Source organism: Pistacia vera, unplaced genomic scaffold, assembly GCF_008641045.1.
Source record: "Pistacia vera cultivar Batoury unplaced genomic scaffold, PisVer_v2 Contig149, whole genome shotgun sequence".
NCBI lineage: Eukaryota > Viridiplantae > Streptophyta > Magnoliopsida > Sapindales > Anacardiaceae > Pistacia > Pistacia vera.
In genome coordinates this window covers 726-26,976 of record NW_022195565.1, presented here as the reverse complement: position 1 = coordinate 26,976, position 26,251 = coordinate 726, and the positions used below count along the sequence as shown (strand labels likewise).

The 26,251-nt window shown below is 34.2% G+C and overlaps 3 protein-coding genes across 7 annotated transcripts; 2 read left to right on the top strand and 1 right to left on the bottom strand.

The window, feature by feature from the left end:
- The first annotated feature begins 426 nt into the window (after positions 1-426).
- On the top strand, positions 427-2,981 carry LOC116124106. Its single transcript, XM_031409811.1, has 3 exons — positions 427-786; positions 865-1,996; positions 2,810-2,981. The coding sequence occupies exons 2-3, from the start codon at positions 976-978 to the stop codon at positions 2,839-2,841; spliced, it is 1,053 nt and encodes a 350-aa protein (XP_031265671.1). The 5' UTR covers positions 427-786; positions 865-975; the 3' UTR covers positions 2,842-2,981.
- A 1,925-nt stretch (positions 2,982-4,906) lies between these two features.
- Positions 4,907-9,056, top strand: LOC116124113 (protein UXT homolog). 5 transcript variants are annotated; one of them, XM_031409818.1, is made up of 7 exons: positions 4,907-4,999; positions 5,529-5,627; positions 6,304-6,333; positions 6,887-6,988; positions 7,481-7,588; positions 7,941-7,995; positions 8,771-9,056. In XM_031409818.1, the coding sequence occupies exons 2-7, from the start codon at positions 5,536-5,538 to the stop codon at positions 8,837-8,839; spliced, it is 456 nt and encodes a 151-aa protein (XP_031265678.1). In that variant the 5' UTR covers positions 4,907-4,999; positions 5,529-5,535; the 3' UTR covers positions 8,840-9,056. The 5 variants fall into 5 exon arrangements, with proteins under 5 accessions (XP_031265678.1, XP_031265677.1, XP_031265680.1 ...); XM_031409817.1 differs by having other exon boundaries at positions 4,914-5,008; XM_031409820.1 differs by having other exon boundaries at positions 4,941-4,999; positions 5,526-5,627.
- Positions 9,057-15,562: 6,506 nt separating this feature from the next.
- Positions 15,563-19,707, bottom strand: LOC116124116 (protein argonaute 7-like). The gene is made up of 3 exons (XM_031409823.1): positions 19,097-19,707; positions 17,301-18,537; positions 15,563-17,166 (listed from the first exon to the last, which is right to left on the bottom strand). Exons 1-3 carry the CDS (start codon positions 19,437-19,439, stop codon positions 15,708-15,710), a joined length of 3,039 nt encoding a protein of 1,012 aa, XP_031265683.1. The 5' UTR covers positions 19,440-19,707; the 3' UTR covers positions 15,563-15,707.
- Positions 19,708-26,251: the final 6,544 nt, after the last annotated feature.

Genomic DNA, 26,251 nt, shown 5'->3' with positions numbered 1-26,251 from the left:
CTTCCTATATTACCAACAATAACGACTATTAGTTTTAAAAAAAAAAAACTAGAATCTTATATTACTTGACAACTAAACATGATAATAAAGTAATATAAGATGATATTATCTCAGTGATCCTCTATTACTCCCAACCGAACACACCCTTCAAGTAATTTGGGTGAGAATCATATCCCATATTAAATTATCCATTGTGATATATATATATTTATATATTAAGAGGCTTAATTAAGAGTTGTCATTACTAGCTTTGTTGAGTATCGGCCTATTTTTGTATTTAATAAATATTAATTCACAATCTAATGTTACAAATTTTTTTTCACAATACCAATGTACCAGTTCGTAATTAGATAAGTGTGACTCATAGTGAGAGGAATATATTTGTGAGTTAACCAATTGATGTCATATTAGAATTGCGGGGAGAAAGTTTTAGAGATTGGATTGTAAGTGCTCTACTACCCTTCCGTATTTGTACGGTGAGTTATACAGTCTTGAGATGGATGATGTATGAGACTCTATTCCTAAATCCTAATTCCTGATTATAAAGCTGTGCAGTCAATTGAAGAGCAGCTTCTATTCGTGCATAGCTTTTTGTAGCATAGCAGTGTAAAGTTTTTTCATTCACACGCTGTAAATGCCACCATCACTCCTCCGAAGACCCAAAGCACACGTTTAGCACAAATCCATTTCTTCTAAAGCCGTGAAATCAGTTTTTGAACTTCTTTCTTGTTGCTCTGTAGCCCGCTTTTTTGCCTGTTGCCACCGTTTCAATGTCGTGACGCTCAGGTTTTTTTACTTTTTAGCATTACCAGATCTATTTGAGTTTTTTTAAAGCCCATTATGATTCGCATTCTTTATTTTCAGTTACATAGGATCCGATGAGCAGATAACAGCTGTGTGTACTTTGTAGATATTTTGATAAAAACTGAGCTCTCTAATTGTACTTCTCCTTGGATTAGATTGGATCACTTAAAAATGGAGGGATCTGAAGATACCCATTTGCAAGATCTTGAGTTAGAATCATCTAATCATGGTAACGATGTCAGTGATCCCCATTTTCATGCCACGAGCGCTTTAGAGATATTGAGAGAAACTGTTAGGATTCTCCGGTTTAATTGTTCGGCTTTTATGCTTATTGCTGCGCTGTTAATTTGCCCAGTTTCAGCGCTTCTTTTATCAAAAGTGTTAGTTGATCGGAGCATTGTGAAGAAACTTACTGTTAGGCTCTTGTTGGTAGCTAAAGCTAGCGGTCTCCAACTGAGGCCTTTTATCAAACAGTTGAGTCATAACATCTCTGAAATGGCTGTTTCCTCCACAATGTGCTTTCCTATGTTTATTACACTGTCCTTGTTGTCAAAAGTTGTTGTTGCTTATTCTGTAGATTGTACTTATTCAAAGAAACAGGTCGACTTTTCTAAGTTTTTTGGTGTAATTCGCAAAATTTGGAGGCGGCCTGTGGAAACGTATTTGTGGGTGTGTATGGTGATTTCAGGTTGCCTCACGACATTCTTTGTGCTTCTTGTTGCTGTGTGTAGTTCACTTTCTGTTGTTGGCTTTGCACCTTTAGTTGGGTATGCGGCAATAATTGTGGGGTTGGTGTTTTCAGTCGTTTTTGCAATTGCTATTATCATTTGTAATACTGGAATTGTTATCTGTGTGTTGGAGGATGTTTCAGGGGCACAGGCATTGCTTAGGTCAGGGTATTTGATTAAGGGCCAGACTCAGGTGGGTCTGGTGATATTTTTAGGATCAACGATTGGGATGGCGTTTATTGAGTGGTTATTTGATCATAGGGTGACGACCCTGAGCTATGGAGATGGATCTTCAAGGTTATGGGAAGGGCCTCTTTTGGTGATGATGTATTCATTTGTGGTGCTTATTGATTCCATGACGAATGCAGTTTTCTACTTCAGTTGCAAGTATTATAGAACAGAAGCCTCCAGTGCTGAATGTCAGTCAATTTTAGAAACTGAAGCCATTTCAGATGAACCAACAGGTAACAAATGATGACATCTTGCAGTTTGGTGCTTTGTTTTGTTATCCATGGAACTTTCTTCTCAGCTAAAATATGGAGATGGGAAATTTGATGAGGCATTGCTGACTTATTTGTCTGTCATGATTCATTTCGATGAGGAGTCGTGTCTAATAAATTGGTAGACCTTAGCATACAAGGTTTTGTGGAAGGTGATATGCTTATTACTTTCAACTCCGTCGTCTACTTCATTTAAGGGCTGTAGTTGATTTTCCATCAATTTGCAAGGGGATAGAATGAAAAGGCATATGGAGTTGAAATGTTGAATAATTCCAAAATTAAGGGAAAATGCAGGATTACCTGATGGAAAATTTCTGGAAATTATAGATTTTTCTAGTCGTTGTAGTTTCTAGTGGCTTCTTGTGAAATATTCATATCCTATTACTATTTCCAGATATATAGAGTTATTTCCAATTGTTACAACTTTATTTGTTAGCTTGCTGTTGTTTAAGAAATTAATAACATGGTAAAAAATTTAGCTTTGGATGATAACTGGTATTAGGAATGATCAATGAACTTGTGAATTCCTCAAAAAGTAGAGCATACGAATCAGGAATTTCTTTGTTATGCATTGCAAAAATCTGTTCGTTGCAAGGAGCATGTGAATGCCATAAAACAATATTAGATAGAACAAATCCATGATTTATTTCAAAGATTTTTCATTTCTGTTTCATGTTTCTAAATTGTTTGAAAGGATCGTGATTTTCTGTATTGTTTTAAAGTGCACTGCATTATAGTTTGTCATTCACATTCATTCAGGAGTTGCTTTTTCTGCAGCTTCAAATATTTTGATGCCTTTCTACCGCTGAATGATTATGGAGTTCAATTACATTATAAAGAAAGCATATGGATTAGCATGTGAAAAAATCAGGGCTGTATACGCAGAACTTGCAAAATAAAGATGTGTATGTAGATATTTGTCACTGGAACTTTCATTATTTTGTTTAATACAAAATATTTTCCTTCATTGGTCAATGTTGGTCAAGGATTTGTGTCAACCGTTAATTGTAGCTGAGCAGATTTGCAGAAGTCCGTTGGACATGCCATTTTGATTGTCTATTGAGAGTGAGACATCCCATGTTCAAACTGGATCGTGATGCCCTTCGATCTACCGCTAATAAATTTAAGGAGTTAAATTACTTTATTATCCAAATTTATATTCCAGCAGCGAACAGAGAGCAAACTTGATCCAGGACTATTAGAGCTGTTGAGGCATTGTTGTAATCTCACACTACCACCATTCTCTTTCTTGATCATCATTAATCAAAACCCCTAAAACCTTACTACCATCGACTTCGCCAATCGTTGAAAATCGAACGATTAGGATTTATGCAACCACTCCTTCAAAATCAAATTTCAATTAATCTTAACCGTCAAAATTCAATCTTCCATCACCAAAAGACTCATTGGTCTTCCCTATTCAAAAGCCCCAATAGCTTAGATTGAATTTACTCTCTGTTCGTCATTGGAATATTAATTTAGATAATAAAGTGATATTTTAAAAATCTGTGGGAGAAAAGTGTTATTAAACCATCATTTGGGTTGCAAAAGGTCATTGACTCTAAATTTTAGGTGGAAATTGGTAAAAACAAATAACTCCCAAGTAGGGATAAAATCTTTTTGATCCTTTTAACGTTTTCAAAAACTTATAAATGGCAAAAATCCCACGTTAACGGAAGTTGGATGAAATGAAACGGATGAAGGGTCTATCCGTCAATAGCTAACTTTTTCCATCTCAAAACGGAATGGATTCCTTTCTAATGCAGATAGAATGCCCCTTTTTTTTTTTTTTTTTTTTTTTTTGGTTGAAAGCAAAGATTTAATCTTATTTTTAATTATGTCTGTAAATCATAAAATATTGATATTTAGATTTTTTTCCCATTGAGATGTATTGATCTTAGATTGATTTTTTTGTGGGAACTAAAAATAAATAAATTGTTTTAGAACTATTTTTCCTATATTTCAATAGAGACATCTTCAATTTCTTTCGTTAGATGATTTCATGATTGACTTCATCTTCAATGAAGACATTTATGTTCTTTGTTTTGTTGGATCTCCACAAAACTTTGATCACCCACAACTTCTAAGACTTCGATGAATCTTCAACACTTCCTTTGGAGACAACTTCCAAGGCTTCGATTTAATCTTCAACACCTCATTTGGAGGCAACTTTTAGGATTTCAATTGAATCTTCAACACCTTTTTTTTTTGTAGGTTTTCATCATAATGTTCCCATGAATTCTTTGATGTTTTTGTGTGTGCAATTCTCTAAAAACCAACCCCATCTATATTGGTATTGAAATTCAAATCTTTTTACTTGGCATTTGTCAAACTATCATTTTGCTCGTGTTAATTTTGCTTGATCTATTGGTACTAAAAATCCCTTATCTAGAACCTTCCAGAAGTCTTCATATTCCAAAAAGAGTAGCATCTCAACTCTCCAAAACCAAATTTTTTTTTCCATCAAATTATGGAATTTCTAAAGAATCTTTCAAAATCCATATGTCGAACAGGCTTTGATAGTTGATACTAAAGATATGAAAATTAAAAATATTAAAATATCAATAACACGATACCAACTCAAGTTAACATAAGATGATCTTTTCATGGGCGATTTCCTTTGTTCTTATCTTTAAGCAGCCTTGAAAATTTAAAGGAAAAAACAGTGAAACTCATTTTTAATATTTTTTCATTTTAATTCCATGAATGACTTGTCTGTTTGGGGAAAAATAAGAAGGAAAAAAAAAATTGACCGAGAAAAGAAAAATAATTTCATTTTATTGTTTTATATGTCCCCAAACGGCTGTTAACGTGCAGGATGTTTTTGCTAGTATTTTAACTTGTTGTCCTTCATTGTTATTGAACGAATAACTAAAGGAGAAAAAAAAACATATGTGTACTTGCGGCATCCATTATAACTTTCTGCTCCACGAACGGCCTGTTTTGGGGTTAACAAGAACGTCATTGGTAAGAAAGGTGAACTAACTTAACATTTAATCATCCATTGAATTTTCAACTAAACACAGAGATAGCAGAGTGTTAAATTGGAATGACTAAGGGGGATTTTTTTGAAGTAGTTTCCGTTTATTTTGTGTTCTGTTATTGTCGTTCTGGTCATGTCCTGTTAACTGTTTGATGAAATGCCTATATGGAATGTTTTGTTTTCTGTAATCCCTGATAAGCTGTTGTATTTTCTGGGAACATTTAGTATTAGTGAGAAACACAGATACTGTGTATTTTTTTTTTTATATATTTCATTACTGTATTTGAAAGCAATTTAGAACATCTAGTTTTTCTTATGTATTGAAGTAAGATTGACTGGTAATAAAACATCGTGCACTTGTTTATGAATGAACTGCTTGCTCTTTGCATTTGACACGAACGTAACTTGCTATACAGTATGTTTTTAAATCATGTTGTATTGCATTTGTATCTCAATCTTTGAATTCTTGATGTTGGGTCAAGCTTAACTTCATAGTTGATATTGCTTTAGCAGGACTAAAATGGATAGCTATCGCCAGGAGAAAATACAGAAATTTGAGGAATTTGTTGATCGCCGATTGAAACCTGACCTTGTTCGTGCTATTGGTGAACGGTGTGTTTTCCCTTACAGGATTGTTTAAATTCAGTCTTTCAACAGGATTTAAAATTTAGAATGTCTTTAAAATAATAATAATAATAATAATAATAATAATAATAATAATAATAATGCAAATTGAAGACACTGATATAAGATATTTTTTGGCCCAAGTCTGTTTCTGGTGTTTGTATTTGAAATTAGTTGTTGTGAATAAATACAAATGTTAATATTAATAATGCTTATTTAGTATGTTTATCATCTAGTATCATTAGATGTTGATGTATTGATCTGTGATATGCTCTTTAGTAGGATCTTGCGGATTAAATGTGTAATTGCTGTTACTCATACACTGTATGATTACTTTGTCCTCTAATGTTTCGGTGTTAGCAATTAGGTGGGACTTTGTATTTGAAGAAAAATAGTTGGACTTTAGGCTCTTCTTGAAATCATGAAGTAAGTTTTATTAGAAGTTTATTGTAATATTTGACTTTCTTTGAGAAGTTTTGTCAAAATTTATAACCGTTTCTGCATCTAAATTACTAAAGCAGCCGCAAAGTTTCTGGATATCTAGTTGAGAATATATGCAAAGTGCTTTATTGTTTTCTGGAGTTGAAACTTACAAGTGGAAAATGCTGTTACATTTTAAGCAATGTGATATGCTAATTTCATTGTTTGTTGTTTTACTTTGCAGGGACAAGGTCTTTGAACAACAAAAGATTTTGTATCCTTTTTGTTTTTCATGTTTGTTCACAGAGATAGATTGGTTCTCCTTTCCTTTCTAAATGATTCCATGGATCACTTTAGAATTTTTTTTTTTTTTTAANATTATTTATATTGTGTATTATAGTCAGATTGGAGAAGTCAATTTTCTGTTTTATTTATGATTATTGTTATTGAATTGGACTAATATTGAATTAGAGTTTATAGTTGGCTATAGAAGTTTCTTGTAAATGTTTTTTCTTTTTTTTTTTTAATCCAGTCAAAATATTTTCACAGTAATTAGTTGTTTTAAGGCTTCATATGGATCTTGGAGGAGAAAAAAAAAAAGAAAGAAAAACTGTGGTTGCTTTCATGACTCTTAATAATGGTTCACTAAGCCTTTTCAATTATTTTTGTTGTGTTGTATGTAAATTAATTTTCTTAAAAGCAACCAATGATACAGAGTTCAAAGGACAGTACTGGACACAATCTATTTCAAGGATTTTCCCTTTCCTTGAACTTACCAATTTGCTGATCCTTTTCATCTGCTTTTACTTGACACTATATGTGTATAGCTCAGATTTGCGAAGGAACATTGAGAATTTTGAGAAAAATAGTGTAACAAGTCTTAGGACATTGGTCAATCTTGGCTCTGAAGTGTACATGCAAGCTGATGTGTAAGTTTTTGAATCTTTGCACTACTACAAATGTGATGCTAAATGCATGGCTATGTTAGATTTCTTCCATTCTATTTTCTCCCCATTTGCTTATGAACTTCTATAAGATCATACTATATTTTGTTTGTTTTTTCTGTTCATAATCTTTTAGTTCCTAGTGGAGCAATAGTTTTCCTGCTTTCAGATGGCTAATTGTCAGCATCATGAAAAATAGTTAAAATTTAAGTGTTTGTTTGTAAGTTTTAGGCATATCTCCAATATTCTGCAGTTGTAGGTTGGATATCCGCATCTATGAATTGAAGGTTCTGTATGATTACCTCAAAAATAAGTTGTTAGGATCAATAGGCTGTTGTACTTCATATGCAGAGGTTTGTGAGTGGTCAATATGCAACTTAAGATTTGCATTGGAGTTAACTTACCATCTTCCTGTTTCATTTTCTTCTTTTTCTTTGTTGGGATGGGGGGTTGTTGGGAATCTTTCCTTGTTTGCAGGCCAGATACTCAGCATATATTTGTAGATGTTGGACTTGGATTCCACGTGGAGTTCACCTGGTCTGAAGCTTTAAATTACATATCACAGAGGGAAGAAAAATTATCCAGGTACTAGACTTTTTTATTTTTTATTTTGTATTGTGTAGACCCTATTAGCCTGCTGGATGAGTCAAGACCTAAATTACGACAAAATGATAACCTGGTTGTGGAGCAGAAACAACAAATGAAACTGACAGAATGCCCTGGTCTTGGAGTTGCTTCCTGAGTTTCAGATATGTCAAGTCTATAGTTGCTTCTGTTTTTGGTCATCACAATTCATTTTGCAGAGATGATAGTCAGTGCTTAATTTATATCATGACAACACTCTTTGTCTCATCCGTTTTGACATATAGTTGGTTTCTTTTTCTTCCTTGATAAACTCCATTCAAACATAATGCATTACTGAATTGCACTTCTGCAGGCAAGTGGAGGAGTATACTCGACTAATTGCATCAATTAAAGCCCAGATCAAAATGGTATGTTTTCTTGTAATGTTGGCTTCTCTTTTCCTTCTTCATTTTGGCCTTTCTGGCATATGAAGTTCAATGCCTGCTTATGGCTGGTCAAGTTGTATTTTAAAGGTACAAGTTTGATATATAAATAAAATGTAATGTGCTTTGATCCAAGATAGATAATCTTCAAGGCAAGATTGGGTTAGATTTAACTGCAAATGGAAGGGTTGAAATTTGAATTTTGAGTTCAGTCTATTTAAAAAATAGGGAATTTGCAGTTCAGGTTCTTTATGATGAGCATATGTTATGGCATTCCTTAACTACTTGTGTATGATTTCAAAATATATTATTCATTTTAAAGTTTAGTTAGTAATGGAATTGTTTTGGGGTCCTGTGGCTGGAAAGAAATAAGAGAATATTTGAAGTTATAAGTGGGAAAGATGTTTCTTCTTTGTGGATAAAGTTTTGTTTCTCATTGTGTCTATTACTTTCGAGTATTGAGAAGGTTCTTTCTTTTGTATTTAACACAATTGGGAAGCTTTGATACCTAGTGAGGGAAAGTTTTTGGTGTAGATTTTTGTTCACGGAATTTGGCAGTTTATAGATTGAGAGTTATGTTGTAAATCTTGTATGGTTTTTGGAGCCTTATTTTGGTTTCTTGGAAGTATTTTTCTATATTTGCTAACTTTGTTGTTTTAATATGGTTCGTTTCCTAGCAAAAAAAAAATGTCATGAACAATTGTATCTTCTTTTCTCCATTTGGTTTGCATCTGATAATTATCTTCATAATGGGGTTCAGGTTTGTGAAGGGATTCGTGAGTTACTCCATCTGCCGGCCGAGAGAAGTGTACACGAGCCTGTTTTTTAGGATATGTAGGACTTGAAATGTATATGTATGTTATTTTACTGTCCTGGATCACTTGCACTTTAAAGATGAAAGAAAAGCATGGAACCGAAACAGGAGTTTTTTTTTGTTGATGCAAAGGATTAAATTTTCTGTCTTACAATTTGTCCTTTCATTTTGTAACTAGGATGAAAGTGAAATTGCTAAAGTGGTAAGAACATGTATCGTGGGAAGGATTACTTGGATCAAAGGTTGTCCTATGTTGCCCCTTTTAAGTTTTCTTGATGTACAATATATTTACAACTTAATCTCACAAACTTTCTCACAGTCTCTAAGTTGCAGTGTCTAGTTTTTTGTTGATGAATTTTTCAAAATTCAAACTTCAAAATTTATCATTAAAAAATTAGGAACTACCACGTAGTGGTTGTGAGAGAGGGTTTGTAAGATTGAGTTATAAGTTAATCCTTATTGTTTCTTGATGCTTGAAGTTGTGGAGTTAGGCTTTTGTTTACTCACTGGTAGCCCTCTTCATCCTGCGGCAAAGAGAAAATGGGCTGAAGTAATTAGTCTAGTTCGCCATGGCTGGGCTTTGAAACAAACCTTACACATTCTCTGAAAGAGGTGCTGCCTGTTATTTGGTTTTTCAAGTGTTGGGTTTCAGCAACAGCAGTAGTCAAGTGTTTGGTTAACTTAGGTTCCGATAGACATCAGTTCCTTTATTATGTATCAGAATCATTCATTTATTTATTTATTAAAGCCCTCCCAGTAGTTGAGTAAAAAACCTTAGAAAATAAAATGAACAGAGGAAGGCATTATTTAAATTTGATGTTAACGCAAAGTAGGAGTAGGCATTGATATTGATTCCACCTGAAAGTAAAGTCTAATCTGGAGGCAACAACAAGTTGATTCCTTGAGAGAAAAGTCACCTCACTGCTGTGAGTGGTGTGATTGGACAGCTCATCAATCCATACATCTCATCCGACTGTCTAAATTACAACACCGTTAGGGATGACAGCATCCAATCCAACCGTTGGATTAATGTTTGATATGACGTTGATTGTGACGTTATTGTATTACGAGCATTATACTAGAGTAGAGTATAGCTTTACCGACACAAGGAATCTCCCAATCTCACCAATTATTTTTTGCCTTGATAATCGTGGGAAATATGCATTTGATATTTATGTCTAGGGTCTTGTGGGATCACCAGATATTTTTGTAATTTCAATTGACCCCCTGATGATTTCAAAAATAAAAGTGAACCCCCATTTTGACTAATTATTTGATAAACTTATTCAAAATAAATAACTGTTAAAACTTTAGACTAGAGGCGGCGATTTTTGGCATGACATGGTTATGCATAGTTTAAGCGAGTTATCGTTGATCTTAATCATGTTTGTGTCGGAATTGCATTAAACAACTCAACTTTTTTTTATCAATCTTGTCGTGTTCAGATTGAAGAATGAACCTATTTATTGACAAAATTATTCGCTTATGACATGGTTAATAAATGGGTTAAATAAATGAATTAAACGTATCATAGACTAGTTAAATGAAAACATATCCTGAATAAATAAAATGAGCTAAATGTGTATAAATGGGTTAATTAGGTTAAGTTGTATTACGACACAGTTAAGTGTGTCATATTCACATTGCTTGTTTAATAATCATGTTGTATCTTATTAAAAAATTTTATACCAATAATTAAATGAATCGTATCGAAAATTCATATAACACGACGTAAATCTAACACGTAATATCGACATATCAACCTTTTTTACTACCTCTAACCTTTACTATAACATGAAATGGAATCCGTAAACAAAGAAAATCAATATACAAACTAAACTTGTTTTCCTTTTTAATTTCTTGGAGCCATCATTTTCTCACTAACCAAATAAAATATAACACAAAATTTTTCACTTTTATCTCATTAATGAATAATACCATAAATGAATCAGAATGCCAAAACACACTAAAATCCATCACCATAGTAAGATCAAATTATGGTGGCTTCACAAGTTGTAAATTTAAAACCATTAAGCAATCATACATACATATTTTGTACAATTTGACCATACTAGACGATGATATATTAATTTACATGACTTATTAAAATATTGCATTTTAGATATATAATTTATCACTTATTTAGTTTTCATAACTTAATTAAAATTATATCAAAAATAATGAAAATAAACACGGAAGTGATGAAGGTGAAGCCAGCTAATTAAGGAGCATGACTCAAAAGTAGGGGTGTTAGCTCGACTCGGCTCGGTAAAAGCTTGAGTTTGAGCTCGACAAACTTAATTGGAAAAATATAAAAATTGAGAATTTTTTTGTGCTCGAATTGGAAACTCAAAGTCAATACTGTAGCAGGTCTTTCCGTGAGGAAAGAAGAATCAAACAAGATGATGGGCGCCACGTAAGAAAGAGGTCCCTACGTCCTGTCAAAACCCACGTTTATTTCTCAGACTTGGTGTCTTGTCTTGTGGCTGTAATTCCTGTGAACGTGTACGAGTTGAAAGTGTTTCTGATATATTCAGAAAATGAGAGAAAGAGAAAACATAAACATAAACATAAACATATTATTATATTATATGAATGGATTGGATTGGCAATGAGAGAGAAAAGAAAAAAATCAAAGACCAAGAGACAAAAGGTAAAGTCGAAAGTCACATTTTCAGTCCCTTTACTTCAAACCCCGTCTTTTCTTGGCTCTTGTTTTGTTTGTTTCTATCTTTGCTGCAAACAAATATATAAATTTTATTAATAATGCTACGAAAATCGGGATTTTTATACCAAAATATTATATCTATTTATGTATAATACACTTCTGATTTTTTTAATAAGTTTTTTTAGTGAACGATCGTCCATCAAATTTGGACAGCTATTCACTCACATGGACACCCATCCATATTATATGAACGGACGTCCATATACAAGGGAGGGGCGTTCTCATTTAAAGGACACCCGTCCATAAATAAAATATAAAAATAAAAATAAAAAACTTTGGGGGCGGTTGTCCATAAATTTTGGACGGTTGTCCCTTATGTTTGGACCGGCGTCCATTAGGAATACTTTTTTAAAAAAAAAAAAAAGGTTTGGACGGGCGTCCGTCCATACTTTTAAAAAAAAAAAAAAATTCGTCTTCATTCCCTATCTCCTCTCTTTTTCTTCTGTCTTCATATCCATCTTTGAATAGCTCTGAAACAGCTTACTCCATGACGTAAAGTAGCTCTCAACATCTCTTCACTTATACCACTAAGATGGTCCTCAAAGTTTTCATGGGATCGCAATAGAAAAGCCATGACGAATGGATAGGGGCTACCTCTCATGGCCTTTTCAATTTTCCTTCTGGGATTCGTCCTGTGCCTCTGGAAATACATATTCAGGGAGTGGATATATCCAATTTTGATGCAAGGATGCAAGCCATGACGAAACCCATATATACTGCAATTGTCCAACATGCCAAGAATGGAAAACCTATGGTTGTATTTGTCCCTTCAAGAAACCAAGACTGGCTGGAGGACGTCAAAAAGTTGGCTGATGATGTGCAGTATATGTAGAAACCAAAATAATGGACGAGTGGACGCCCGTCCAAACGTTTTTTTTTTTTTTTTTTTAAAGTATGGACGGGCGAATGGATGCCAGCCCAAATGTAAGGGACGACCGCCCATAATTTATGGACGGCCGTCCCCAATTTTTTTTATTTATTTTCATATTTAATTTATAGACGGGTGTCTTTTAAATAGGGACACCCCTCCCTTGTATATGGACACCCGTCCATATAATATGAACGAACGTTCATGTGAGTGAACAGTCGTCTAAATTTGATGGATGACCATTCACTAGAAAAAATTTATTAAAAAAATCAAAACGTGTTACACATAAGTCGGTATAATATTTTGATATAAAAATCTCGGTGTCCGTAACATTATTGAAATTTTATTAACAATTTACATACTCCAAACCCCACAGGCACAGCACGGCTAGCTTTGAGTTTCTGTTCAAACGTACCATTAATTTCTTGGGACCAATAAACACTACGTTGGCTTTATTTATTGTTTTCTTTTGCTTCTGAAAAACAACTCATCTCTGTCCCTTTGCATGCATGGAAAATAGGTATAATATATATACAAACTGACAGAGATACAGTCATATGGGATTTTCAATCTTTTAATCAGATTTTTCAATGCCCTTTTTATGGTCCCAAAACTGCCCTATCCTAGATCCCTTCTCTGCCTTTCTGCTTGTTCTTCTTTTCTTTTCAGTGACTAGTCATCCTTTCAATGACATTTTTCCAAATCAACAGTAATCACAATCTTTTGTTACGTTCAGAAGAAATTGCAGGCTGTCATAACTTTTCCTTTCATTTTTTTTTGCATTCCATAAAGTTTATTTCAAAAACAGAGAACCAACCTCTTTCATTTTTGTGGACAAGGTCAATCAGTTTATTAATTTTTTTTTTAATAAAAATATACTCTTACTTTACGTGCATCGACTATAGTTTCACTTTTCCGCATATCTTAAATCGCATCGTGTATGGGTCAACTTTGCTTTTGAGCTTTATTAGCAGTCAATATATCTTGTTCATGGAGCCCTAAAGTTGGTCAATTTTTTCCTTCCTTTTGCTAACTAAATTATCTTTACACAAAGATTACACATGATTGTATAAAGTGTATAATATAATAATATAGATGAGTACAGACTTTTTTCCACTCAAATAATGATTTAATGATGCTTTCTTATCCACATGTTTTTAGAATATCATTTTATTACTCAAATTTATATTTAGACAATGAACAGAGAGTAAACTCGGTCCAAATTATTAAGACTATTGAAGAGAGGAGGCCGATAAATCTTTTGATAATAAAAGATTGGATTTTGGTGGTTAAAATTGATCAGAATTTAACTTGAGAGGGATAATTATGTAAACTCTAATCACTCAATTGTTGTCAACTAACAGGTCGAGAGTAGGGTTTGAAGGGTTTTAGTGAGTGATGATCGAAGAAGAGAATGGTAATGGTGTGAGGTCACAACTATGTTGAAATTAGAAATAAAATATAAATTTATGTAATAAAATAGTATTTTAAAAACTTATGGGTATGAAAGTATTATTAAGTATTATTTAGGTGGGAAAAAAAGTCGGTGTACTCGTATGTTATTCTATTTTGTTTTGTCCATATTAGAATAACAGATAAATATGTCAGTGGGAGTAATGAAAGACTCAATTATCAACCAAGGTTAAGTAAACATATTTAATATCTTCAAATTGTATGTCTCTCCACTGAAGCGGAGGACGGTTTGTCTTTTTCTTCGCATTAACTCAAACACATATAGATATACTCTTGGCTTATAGTTGGACTTGGTTCCTTTCTCAAAATCTTGGACTTTGGTAAAACTGGTTAATAAAAGATTAATCTTAGGGTGTGTTTGATTTAGTAAATATTGTATTACGAGATAATACATTGTATTATCGGATAATATTATATTACTAAAAAATTAGATTATCAAAAAAATCTTTAAAAAAATGTGTTTAGTTGGTTAGAATAAATTGATGGGTATGTTATAATAATATGTTTGATTAAAAGAATAAATGAGTGAATATGTTATATAAATTATTAAATTGCCCTCATTTTTAAATAATAATATAATATTATTATTTTTTTAAATTATTTCTTTTAACCTCCTATATTTAAAATTTTGCTAAAGCATTTCAGCTATATAAAACTTTAATTTATAGCAAAATCACCCCCACTCACCCCAAGGCACCTTTGGCAGTCAGCCACCACCATCGACAGTCGTCGTAATGGAGCAAAACCAGTCGGATCTGACTGATCGTGCATTGGTAAGGTCTAATCCGGCCACAACTAGATCTAGCTGTGAATATGGCCGTTTCACAACTAAAGATGCGGCCGTGAAACGGTAGCCATTTCACAACCACATCTTTGGCTGTGAAACGGTTAGATCTAGTCGTTTTCGACCATGGATCACAAATTCATGGCTGGAAATGTCTTTATTGGCACACGACCAGAAAGATCCCATCGGTCTTACCCTAGTATGATGACTTTGCTGGCGGCCAGCAGTGGTCTTGGGTGGCGTTTCACAACCACATCTTTGGTTGTGAAACAGCCAGATCTGGTCATTTTCGGCCATGGAGCACAAATCCATGGCTGGAAACGTCCTTACTGGTACACGATTGACAAGATCCTGTCGGTCTTGCCCTAATATGATGACTTTCGCCGATGGCCAGCGGTGGCAGCTAGCGGCTAGCAATGGTCTTGGGTGGCTAGGAGTATTTTGTTAATTTTTAAACTTTTTTGTGGCTGTGGTGTTTTAGCTATATTTTTAAATGTAGGAGGTCTGAGTAATTGTTATTTGGTAGACACATGAGGGCAAATGTGTCTGATATGATAAAAGATTAAGGACAAAATAAGGTCAAAATTAAGATTACCTTGACAATTTTATATTAACACCCATTAGAAAGGTAATCTGATTACTCTCAATATTACTAACAGTAAATACTATTTACAATAAAAGATTACGTAATATTTTATAATTTGACAACCAAACAAGAAATCTAAAAAATTAAACAAAGATTATGGGATTAATCTTATATCACCTCAAACCAAACGCAATCTCATAGATTAGGAAACCTTCCCCAAATCCATTTGCAGGTAAAATAACATTAAACAATTATTAATGAAGAGGGTTTTTTTTTTTTTTTTGCTAAACCTGGGGAGATTTACTCTATATTTGCTTGATTTAGTTAAGCCTTCAATTATTTGTCTACTCTTTAACATTGAGAGATAGCCAGCAACAGTGATCAATTTCTTCCAATTTATTAGTGTACAGAGAATTCTAGATATGCAAAGTTGGTGCAAGAAAATTAGCAGTAGAACATTAGCTTTTTAACATTCTCACTAAGTTTGGGAAGAGGAGTTGCCTTTGGAGGGGCAGCTCGACAGATGGTGGAAGAACTTCCCATGAAGGTTGAAGACTCATATCGCTCAAGGTAAAGTCTGCCTCTATATGCAGCCAGGTGGGCATAATAAGCAGGGGGCACCAAGGAAACAGGTTTGGTGCATCTCACAAATGTGTAGCAGAGATTGTAAACCAACTTCTGTAGTTCATCGGAAGTGAAATGGTTATCGTCCCATAAGATATGGTAATGAGTTGGCCTGCTTGTTCCCTTCACCCCCCAATGACTACAAAGATAGAAATCAAATTCCCTTGGGTGAGTTATCACAGTATCTACAACTGTCCCTGGGGGAATGTTGTCATTGGAAATCTGGTTCTGAGTCGAAGATGGATCGTTATCACATGGAAACAACCTTGTGTGATGTCTCTTTTGTACCACTGCAAATGTAATGGGAGGACTATAACCAGGAAATTTTGAACAAGCTTCTCTAATGGATTGCAATTCCTCTTGAAGCACCTTATAAAATTGAGTTTCGCTTACCCCATCTCTGAAGAAGATTATTCTCTTCGGGAGTTTGTTTTCTTCATGGTAGAAGTCATCTAGCAATTCCGCAACCATTGCTCCAAGATCTTGGATAATTTCTTGTCGATGTGTTTGGGACCTCATCCTTGACACATACTTGTTTGCTGCTGGCCAGTTCATGCTGCCAACCACAGCAGCAACAGATGGACTAACATCATCTAGTGGGTGGGGATGAGTAACATCTGCACCCATAAAGATAACTGGCTCATCAAGCTGAAAAAGGCGAGGTATCTGTGACGGTAATGAGTTGTACAAAGCTACTGTGCATCCACCAACTTTGGCATTGATCTTGAGAGCCAAATTTGCTAGAAACTGTGAACTCAACTTGCTAAGGTTTAAGTACAAGCAACACTGGCTTACCACCCCAACACTTGTTTCAGCTATTCGCTTCAAATCTGCGTATCCTTTGTGCTTTCGCTCCATTATACAAATCAGTAGCTGGAGATTGTTCGAGGCAGATTCATGGATTTTCTTGAGTTTAGATTCCAAGAGAGAGACATTGTTAAGCACTTGGGTTGGTTCAAACTGAGGGCTGCATATTGTGTTTTTGTTAAGAAAGATGCCCAATTGCTCACACCTTTGAGATAGCTGATTTATGAACTTTGGAATGCTGGCCTTCTGATCAGGGGTGCCACCGAAACTTATAAGCGCCCATCTTTCAATTCGGGTTCCTTCAAAGACATGACTGTCAAGAAAATTCCACTGACGATCATGGCGAGAAGGAACAAGATCTCTTATATGCCCACCATCGCCGAGCTTTAGCTTGGGAGGTTGGAGAATTCTCCCGTTTAACCTTGTCATTTCCCTTGAGACATGAAGTTTGAATTCGCTTCCTCTGTTGCCACTGTCAAGAAAACACTCTAAATTCTAAGAAAAAGTTCGAGCAAAATCTAAGACCAATGAGGATCAACTACTAAAGATCGACATACATGATTGAAAATAAAAAAAGAAAATCCTTTCAAGTAGTATTCAAATTACCTTGGACCAAAAGGTCCCCGCATCACTCCATCTATAATGGCTTTTCGTTCTTTTGGTCTTTGGCAACCCATCTTAAGTATTCTTGCTGTTTGATCGTCAGAAAGCTTCCCAAGAAACTTCTGGCCTTCACAAATCATACAGAGCTCCATAGGAAGATAACATGGTTTGCTCCTACTTATTTGCAAACAAGGTAGGTTTCGGAATTGTATATTATAGTTGTAGTGATCCTTGAAGTAACTCAGAAGCCTTATATTCTTCCCATCCCTGTCTGGAAACCAGAGGTTTTCAGTAGCTTCCTCTGTCAATCCATAAACCCGGTATCTCTGAACTGTTTCTCTATGGCAAACAAAGACTCTGATGTTCTTCAGTGCCTTCTCCACTTCTCTCTTTTCTTCACCACTCAAGCACCTTGTCTTCCTTTGATGAAGGTCTTTAAGAAACTCGAGACGCTTCTGCAAGTATGGAATTACTCCAATGCTTTCGTGGAAAGCACTCACAGAAGAATCCACATTGAGTGCTAGTCCTTGTTGTGTTGGTCTAAGGCTCTGAAAGAATCCTCTCAATCCAACAGCTCCTCCTCCAATTTCTTTAGTCCCTTCCATCGAACTCGAATAGAGTGATCTTCCCACGGTTATACACTTCTCACTTGGACTCTCCCTCAAGACAACATCCAAAGCATGGAGATAATCCTGAGGAAGGGGTATCCAATCATCACCTTCTTTGCTCAAGTAGCTATTCAATTCCTTCCCATCAAACTTTGACACAAGTTTGATATTTATTCGAAACAGTTTAAGCTGTTGTTGCTTTTGTTTCAGATCATTGAATTCTCCATATGGCAACCGTGACTTGCTAGAGGGTATTGGGAGGCTTATGAAGAATTCAAGCCTATCATTTTGGAATTCAACAGCACTGTAAAGATTCTTTCTGCCATCATATGCAGGGTAAGCGCCACAGAGCACAGCTGAGTTGTTCTCCACCAGTTTTTGTTTGATCATTCTCGCAACCTCCTTGGATGGATTAGGGGACATTTCGACATTGTAATGGAAAATTCGCTGCGATGGGTCAAACTGGACCAGAAAATGATTGGCAAGGAGAGAGATAACTGGTCCTTCTACGCCACCTGAGTCTGGTCTCTTTGTGGCCACTAGTGCTTGTGTTTTGGCAGCCATCATCCTCCTTCCATCACCTCCTCTGGGGGTTACTTTGCTTCTCCTTTGAACCCACTCAGGCTCTGGAGCTGTTTGCATACGTTGAAACAAATAGTGAGTAACAGAGTTGAACTCCTACAAGTTGATATATGTTGAAATTGTAATTCCAGATAACACTGGTTAAATACCAATACCTAACACTGATTCAAACACATTCCAGAAACTTAAGATTCATGTTTCAGAATAGTCAATACATAAGATTCTCCTTTTTGCTAAAAACTCAAACTTCTCATATTTACATACTAAAGAAAAAACTAAACCAAAGTCATCTAAAGAATCCTTCTTTTGGGATAAGAAATAAACTTTATGGATCACATACAAACTAATGAAATAAGAAGACGGCTGAAGCAGCCTACAAAAAGCAGATAAAGAACTAACCTGCTCACAAAAAAAAAAAAAAAAAAAATCTTCATTAAGTTCATAGAATCCTAAGCTTCTATGTATTTATGACATTTTGTTTCTAGAGAACTTCAAGCTAAAACCATCCATGCATTTAATAGAAACAGGGCATGGGAAGAAGAATGAAAAGAGCAAAAGAAAGAATCAAAGAAAAGATGTGGTTTTGGAACTTCATATATATTTGAGTACCTGGTGAAATTGTAACAACTGGGAGTTGGGTATCAGAGGAGGTAGCAAGAGGAGGATTATTGAGCTTACATGAAGGTTTGTGGAAATGGGTTTTTGATCTAAAGTTATGGTTTTGAGGGAGAGGTGGAGTTAGAGCTAGGTGTAAAGGTATAGGCGAAGGTAAAGGAAGCAGAGCAGGGTAATATCTTGGGTTGTACTGGTTTTGGTTCCAGAATCCAAAATGATTAGAGTATTGAATCAGCTGATGCTGATACTGATGCTTGTGAGGATTGGTTCTGCCTCTGAAACTCCTTGTCTTGGTGGTGCATTTCTTGTTTGCATTGGAGTCGTCTGTTTCTTCCATAACTTGGATTAAGAAAGAAGCAAGAGTGAAGTAGAATCAGAAGTTATGACTTATGAGCATGTGTGTGAGAGAAAGAAAAAGGTTCAAACTTTTCATATCAAAGGGAAGTTTTTTTTTAGCAGAAACTGTATTTATTGCAGAGAGAGAGAGAGAGAGAGAGAGAAAGATGTTATGGGTTTTAGTTGCTGAAGTTCTTTGTGTCTAGTTTCTGATTCTTATTAAGGAGGTATGATGGTATTGGAGGTGAAGTTCAGAGGGAAAAGAAAGTAACTGAGCTTGCCTTAAAAGAAAGTTAAAAAAGGCACATCAACAAAGGGGTAAGTTAAGTTAAGGACTATTTGAAATTTTTTTGCAGTCTTGTGTAAAATAAGCATATGGGTTAAGTTAGGAATACTGATACATACCCTTTATCATCCATTGACTACCTGGCGAAAATATAAGCCTAATCTAGGCTTTTTCTTTGAAGTCAAATGAGGTGGGAAAGGCTTAAATTTCATCAAAAGGAAAGTATATTTTTGCTGATGGTGATTGGACTTTCCTGTGTTAATTGGTCAAATTTTGTTTAAAAAAATTTGATTTTAATAGTATGAATATTTTTAACATCATCGTGTTAATCACCTTCATCATTATCATAGACTAATTTAAGATCAATTAATAAAGTTTATGTTTTGCACATGTTGGATTTATTGGGACACAGTTCTGCAGACCTAATATAATATTTCATAAATATATTGAGGGTGGGAGACATGGAGAAAACCTCAGCAAATCACACAATTATAAGTACAGCTTTAGTGTTTTACTCAATTAGAAAAAGTCCCAACTGCAACATAGATACAGGTTCAACGACAGCCAGAATTTAATATTGAAAAAAACCTTCGAACTACAGAGAACACCTCCATGAATGGTTTGTCTTTGTCTATTCACTCTTTCTGGGTCATCTTTATATAGAGATGCATACTTACTATTCCAGAAACAGCGGCTGATTATGAATGTTAAAACAAAAATTAATTACCACACAAAGTGTGGTTTAGTAATATATTTCATGATCACATTTGATTGATTCCATTGCTACTTCAAAGCCTCCCTTTTGGCCTCAGCTTTTGTGAACATGATTAATGGTAGTGGCGGGGATTGAGAGACGGACCATTGAAGCACTTGGGACGGTAGGTTCCTATATATATATTTTAAGGATAAACATTGTTGGAATGTGATGATGGGACAATATGATTAGTGTGGAGCCTTGGATTTTGAAGATTAGGACCACGTCATTCCCACTATAGTCCACTCTGCCTTTTGTTTATAATTTTTTTTTCAACATATGACAAAAATAGATGAGATTGGTCAGAACTTAATAGTTTCTAACTTAGCTCAGCTTGACACATGGCAAAATCACCTTCATTATTCATCTTAACACTATAGGAACAGCGATAATCATGCCAAATTTCTCAATTAATCCTCACTGAATTGCTGAGACTTGATTCACCAACCAACCAACTATAAAGTTGTGATCATGGCTTTATCTTCTATTGCTTTCCTACTCTGCTTTCTTCGTCATACATTTGAATGAATGAAAAGACTATATTTGCTTCAATTCATCTCCCTCAATGATATTTCTTTTGGCTAAAAAAATCTAGGGTTATTTCTGAACGAAATAGAGAAGCAACAGGAACAAAAATAATAATAGTAAAACAAAACAAACAGTAAACAAAGAAATTATACGCGCGATTTACCCTGGTTCACCCAATGTGGGCTATGTCCAGCTGAGTCAATATTATTAAAATATGTCTCACCTCTCTCGTTTACAATGAATGAATTGCTCTCACCTACATAACAAGAGAAAAGAATGTTTATATACTAGATTTAAGAGATTAAACCTAGTTTTACAAGAATTCCTATTCCTAAGTCCAACCCAAAAATTTCTGTGTTTTGCTGCCAGCCTTGGAATCTTTTGTGGTAGAACATTAACCAGCTAGGTCTCAAAGGATGGAACTTTGACTAATGACTAGCAAGGCTAGGCCATTACAGAAGATGGAGAAAATATAAAACAAGAGAGAAGGACAAATAATATATGAGATGTCAAATGGGATAGGACGTCCGAACTGGTCTTCTATGTATGTACTTGGGATGGAAAACTACAAGTCAAGATACGAGTATTAATGAAGCTTCATTATCTGCCAATCTCCTCATATTAGGGCTCCTGGTTGGCAATTAAATCTCACTGAGATCAGTCTTCAGTTGCGCACCTCGTTGAAGGCATAAAGAATCTATTGCTTTGCTTGCTGCATTTATTTCGAGCACTTTATGAACTTATTACATTACCAAACGATAACACAATAATATTGTATTATATATATATATATATGTACTGGACTGGACTGGTTCGAAATTTGAATGTTAATTAATAAATGAAAAAATAATATGTTGAGCCTGAAATTCAGGCAATTAAGTTGCATGTTACGAGGCCTATAGAGAAACTTAAGTTGCCTCCAGTCCTGGGAAACGATGAGCACAGGAATAAAAAGTGTAGCAAATGGGCGTAAACAAGGAGCAATAGGCAATAGGCAATAGCCCGGCTTATCCAAGCAAGGAATCCCAAGCCCTGATGAACTGTTTTCAAGTGCGCCCCATGCAGCTTAATAGCCCCGGCGGCTGCACCACGTTATGCTCGAAATAAAAAGTGTCCAAATTTCTGGAGGCAATAAATTATCATCCCCAGATTGATTTGGGACGAGAGACAAGCTTTGATATCCTTGGCCCCGAATAAACCTTCAAATTAAATTAAAAAAGGTTAATAAAATATTAATCAATAAAGTATTGATTGAATAATCAGATATTAAAAAGGGTCAACGGCTTAATGAAAGGCATGATTTAGGTTGATTTGAGATTTCGGCTTTGTTGCTATATCATGTCGTCTTAATGTTGGATTATTGACCCATTAAATACCATACCCACATCTTATTAATCATTCATTTCTTTATTGACCCAGTCGTAATCAATTAATTAATTAAGCATGTTGCTATATTTCTAACTCCTCATGCAGACTAATCAACGTATGTTTTATGACATGGTATTCGAGATAAAGAATAAAAGAAACAAAAAAAAAGCTACACTATATCTAATTCTTTTTTTTTTTGGTAAGTAAATAGTATCATTAAAAGAGAGAAAGAAAATACAGAGAGGTCATAAAAAAACCGATCATCCTACTTTAGGACAGATCCTAGGATGAGAACAAAAATACAAGTCTAATAGACTGAAAACCTAATCTCTTCTTGTTTGTCTATCTTAAGCACGCGAAAAATTGGAGACAAAGACATCCTACCACAAAATATACCCTGTGATAGGATCCACAAAAAGAAATCTAACCAAGACTAAGAACAATTATACACAACATCATTCCTACCTCGAGACAAACATTTGATTAGGAAAACTCATGTTCGTCACATTTGGTAGGCCAAGCCTTGCATATAAGAATTTCAAACTTTATAAAGAGAGAATTCGATAAAGATAAAGAGAAATATAAAAGTTTCCATGGAATAATTCTAGCTCATGTAATGAATCAAAATTTGACACATATAAAGCACTTTACAATACAAATACCCAAAAAATAAAAACTCAACCGTTTAAGTGGGTTAAGATTGTTGTCAAGTTGTGAATTGTGATGCCTTTCAGCATCGATAAGATGTGATATAAAATCTCTGATTAATTGAATCTTCATTGAAAATGAAAAACTCATCTTGGATTTTGCTTGTAAAAGGAATTTCAGCTGAAAGATGACCACTTTTTTAATGGGAGGTGAGGTGACTGGCTGCGGCAAAGCATGACTTACAAAATTCAATAGTGGAGTGCTGATGATGATGAGAAAATCTCAAGTATTTCCTTAATTTACGTAACTATGACCCATCAAGGCTAAAAGTAATATATATTTATATTAAATATCTACTGAGAAAGGAGAATTAATACGTGAATTATGAGAGGTGTGAAAATAATTAAGAGTTAATGACTTAATCAAAATCATTCTCATCAAATATATAATATTTCTTCTTTTGCCTCTGGTACCAAATTAAACCCGACTAATGGAAAGACACCAGGAATTATAGCTCTTATGATAATATTTTTTTGTTTTTCAAAATAATGATGGATAGAATATAGCTGTCTTGACTCTTGATAAATAAACAAATTAATATCCCTATTGGAGAAAAAAGAATAAAAACAAAGCGTGCTTAAACAGTAGTTTCTCTCTATCTTAAAGATAAAAGTTGACTTAATAAAGAGAAAAAAAAAAAAAAAAAAAGTTTAATCTCATCCTCTACAAAAATGATTCGGGCAAATGGGTTTTCAACAATCTACACCAGAAACATGAACGTTGGATTACATATATGATTATGAAAATCAAGAAGATCCTACAATATTTTAAAAAGATCTTGAATATATGACTTCATATCTTCATTATTGAACTTACTATAATGATGTTTTACATCGACAATATTGATGATTGTTATTATTATGTCCTGATGGATTTGATCATTAATCTGAATTGACTAGCCACTATGACCATATTGCTGCACTTGAAATGTCGATAGCTTAGTTTAAGGAAATGTCCGTAACTCGGAAATGAATCTGATAAAAAAAATGGACCCAAGTGAGAAATTGGACGTCATAAGTCATAACAAAAAACCATTATTTAGTCTCCATTAATGGTGCTGTTGATCACGAAGCTCGTGCAGTTGGTTGATATTTGTCAACCTGGTCCTATTTATTATATTTCTTAGCTTCTTTATTCAGTCTGATCAGATTGTCTCACCAATCAAAGGTCTCCGGCAGCCGCTGCATGACTCATATATATTAATGTCTTTCACAAACTTGAAATTTGAGATACGTTTCGTACAAGAGATTCACAAATCACACTTATCATTATATAGAAGAATCAAGATTGTTAAAAACATTTTCTTCGCTCCATTACAGAATTTAGGTTAAAAGTTTGGTTACATATGGTCTTTTTCTTGGTTGGAACATTTTATTTATATGATCTAGTATACCATTGATGATGATCAAGAGAAAACAAAAAAGTTCCAGAACACTATCACCATTATGAGATAAACAAAAAATTGTAGAGAAATATAGATGCAGTAGCAATCCTGGAAAGAACTTGGAACTCGCTGAAAGAATTACCATGCTTTAGCTTGAATCTAAAAAACTAAATTCAGGAACAAAGCTAATTAATTATATGAGATTAAACTTCATCCTCCATCAAGTTGTTCTTCGGTAGTCTTTCTTTTTCTAATTTTACATTCATCTTCAACAAACTTCATTTGTGACAGATTAGAAAGGATAGACTTCTGAGAGTGGCTGGCTAAGATTCTAAGAAAAATCCTGAGAATTCCTATGATCAATCCCAGCTAATAGCTGCTAGGAATATATCATACTTCAATTTTCCGCAAATTCTTGAGAAATTCAACATAGCCAACAAAGAAAAGAAGTGGTGAACAATTGGTCAACTTTATACTTGTAAGAACTTCAATTTTCATTTTAAAATTTACCGATTTCTTTTATATATAGAAAAAGAACTTAAAAAAAAAAAAAAAAACACATACCAAAGAAACTATATGTGTTTTGCCACAGAATTCTTAATCTGTTCATCTTCATCAGCAGGTTAACTCATACTCGAACATAGCAAAATCCAGGCAACGAAAAGTGAACTAGTGAAGTATTTTGTAGACAGAGATAACATACGATACACATAAAGAGTTCAGGGCAACCGAATGCAGTTAGCAATATTAGGGGCTTATCGGATGTTTACACATCTGTAGGGGGTGTAAGTGATTTTCTTAATACAAATCACTAGCTGTCGTTCGTATCATGGATGCAATGTCGTTTATGGCTTTATGCCATAAACGACGTGTGGCCAAGGAAATGATTTAAAACTATTCTTTAGGAAAAATATTCTGTAAGTCCATCCAGAATCTCAGATTGACAGATATAGGGGCTAAATGATATTTTAAAACATATGGGGTTTATATGATATTCAGCAAAGGCATGACATGTCGTCTGAAGTTAAACGACAAGTTGTTTAACGGAAAACCGACATGCAGGTTGTGAATATTAACGACTTCCCATCCGGCCAAAGTAAAATTAACTGCAAGTCGGTTTTTTTATCTGACACCGTGACACGTGGTTTACAATGAGAACGACGTGTCGTGCATTCGTGGGGAATATAAAGGAAACCCATATAGTTCAGCAAATATATTAAAAGCAAAAATAATATTTTGGACCTAAGCAATATTTACCCTAGGTCAGGTACGAGATGTCGCTAGCTAGCCTGAGGAAAGTGTCGTTTTGCAAAAAAAAACCTTCGATTTTGAAATTTTTTTTTTTTTTTTAAAAATTCCTCATGTAAATCTTTTAATTAATAGTTTTTTCTCAATAATTCTCATTGTAAATTTGATTCTAATTCAAATAATATAAACTTTCTAATAGATACCACTTTATTTCAACAACAAAATATTTTGAAATTGACTCATATTATTAACAACGATTACATTAAATTTTAAATAAACTATTTCAAGGATTTTTATATATCTTTATTATAATAAAGTTATAAAATTTTACTGAAACAATTAATATAATAATGTACTTATTTTTAATTCAATTTTCATAATTTGATAATTGATATTTGAAAAGGAGTGTTAAATCAGGGAATCAATTGAAAATGATACGAAACTTGAGAGTATTTGAAAGCAAGTTTGAGGCTTTAAACGACTACTAAATGGTTTAATGGTAAAAGAATAAAATGAGTTTTATGAGCTCTTGAGTTC

Bases quoted from the DNA above. Each gene is read 5' to 3' on its own strand.
- LOC116124106 (XM_031409811.1), top strand. From the start codon at position 976: ATGGAGGGATCTGAAGATACCCATTTGCAAGATCTTGAGTTAGAATCA. The intron at 1,997-2,809 runs GTAACAAATGAT...CTTTTTCTGCAG, and splicing joins CATTTCAGATGAACCAACAG to CTTCAAATATTTTGATGCCT.
- LOC116124113 (XM_031409818.1), top strand. From the start codon at position 5,536: ATGGATAGCTATCGCCAGGAGAAAATACAGAAATTTGAGGAATTTGTT. The intron at 6,334-6,886 runs GTATCCTTTTTG...ATATGTGTATAG, and splicing joins TTTGAACAACAAAAGATTTT to CTCAGATTTGCGAAGGAACA. The intron at 7,996-8,770 runs GTATGTTTTCTT...AATGGGGTTCAG, and splicing joins TTAAAGCCCAGATCAAAATG to GTTTGTGAAGGGATTCGTGA.
- LOC116124116 (XM_031409823.1), bottom strand. From the start codon at position 19,439: ATGGAAGAAACAGACGACTCCAATGCAAACAAGAAATGCACCACCAAG. The intron at 18,538-19,096 runs GTACTCAAATAT...GTATGCAAACAG, and splicing joins AGTTGTTACAATTTCACCAG to CTCCAGAGCCTGAGTGGGTT. The intron at 17,167-17,300 runs GTAATTTGAATA...TTTTCTTGACAG, and splicing joins CGGGGACCTTTTGGTCCAAG to TGGCAACAGAGGAAGCGAAT.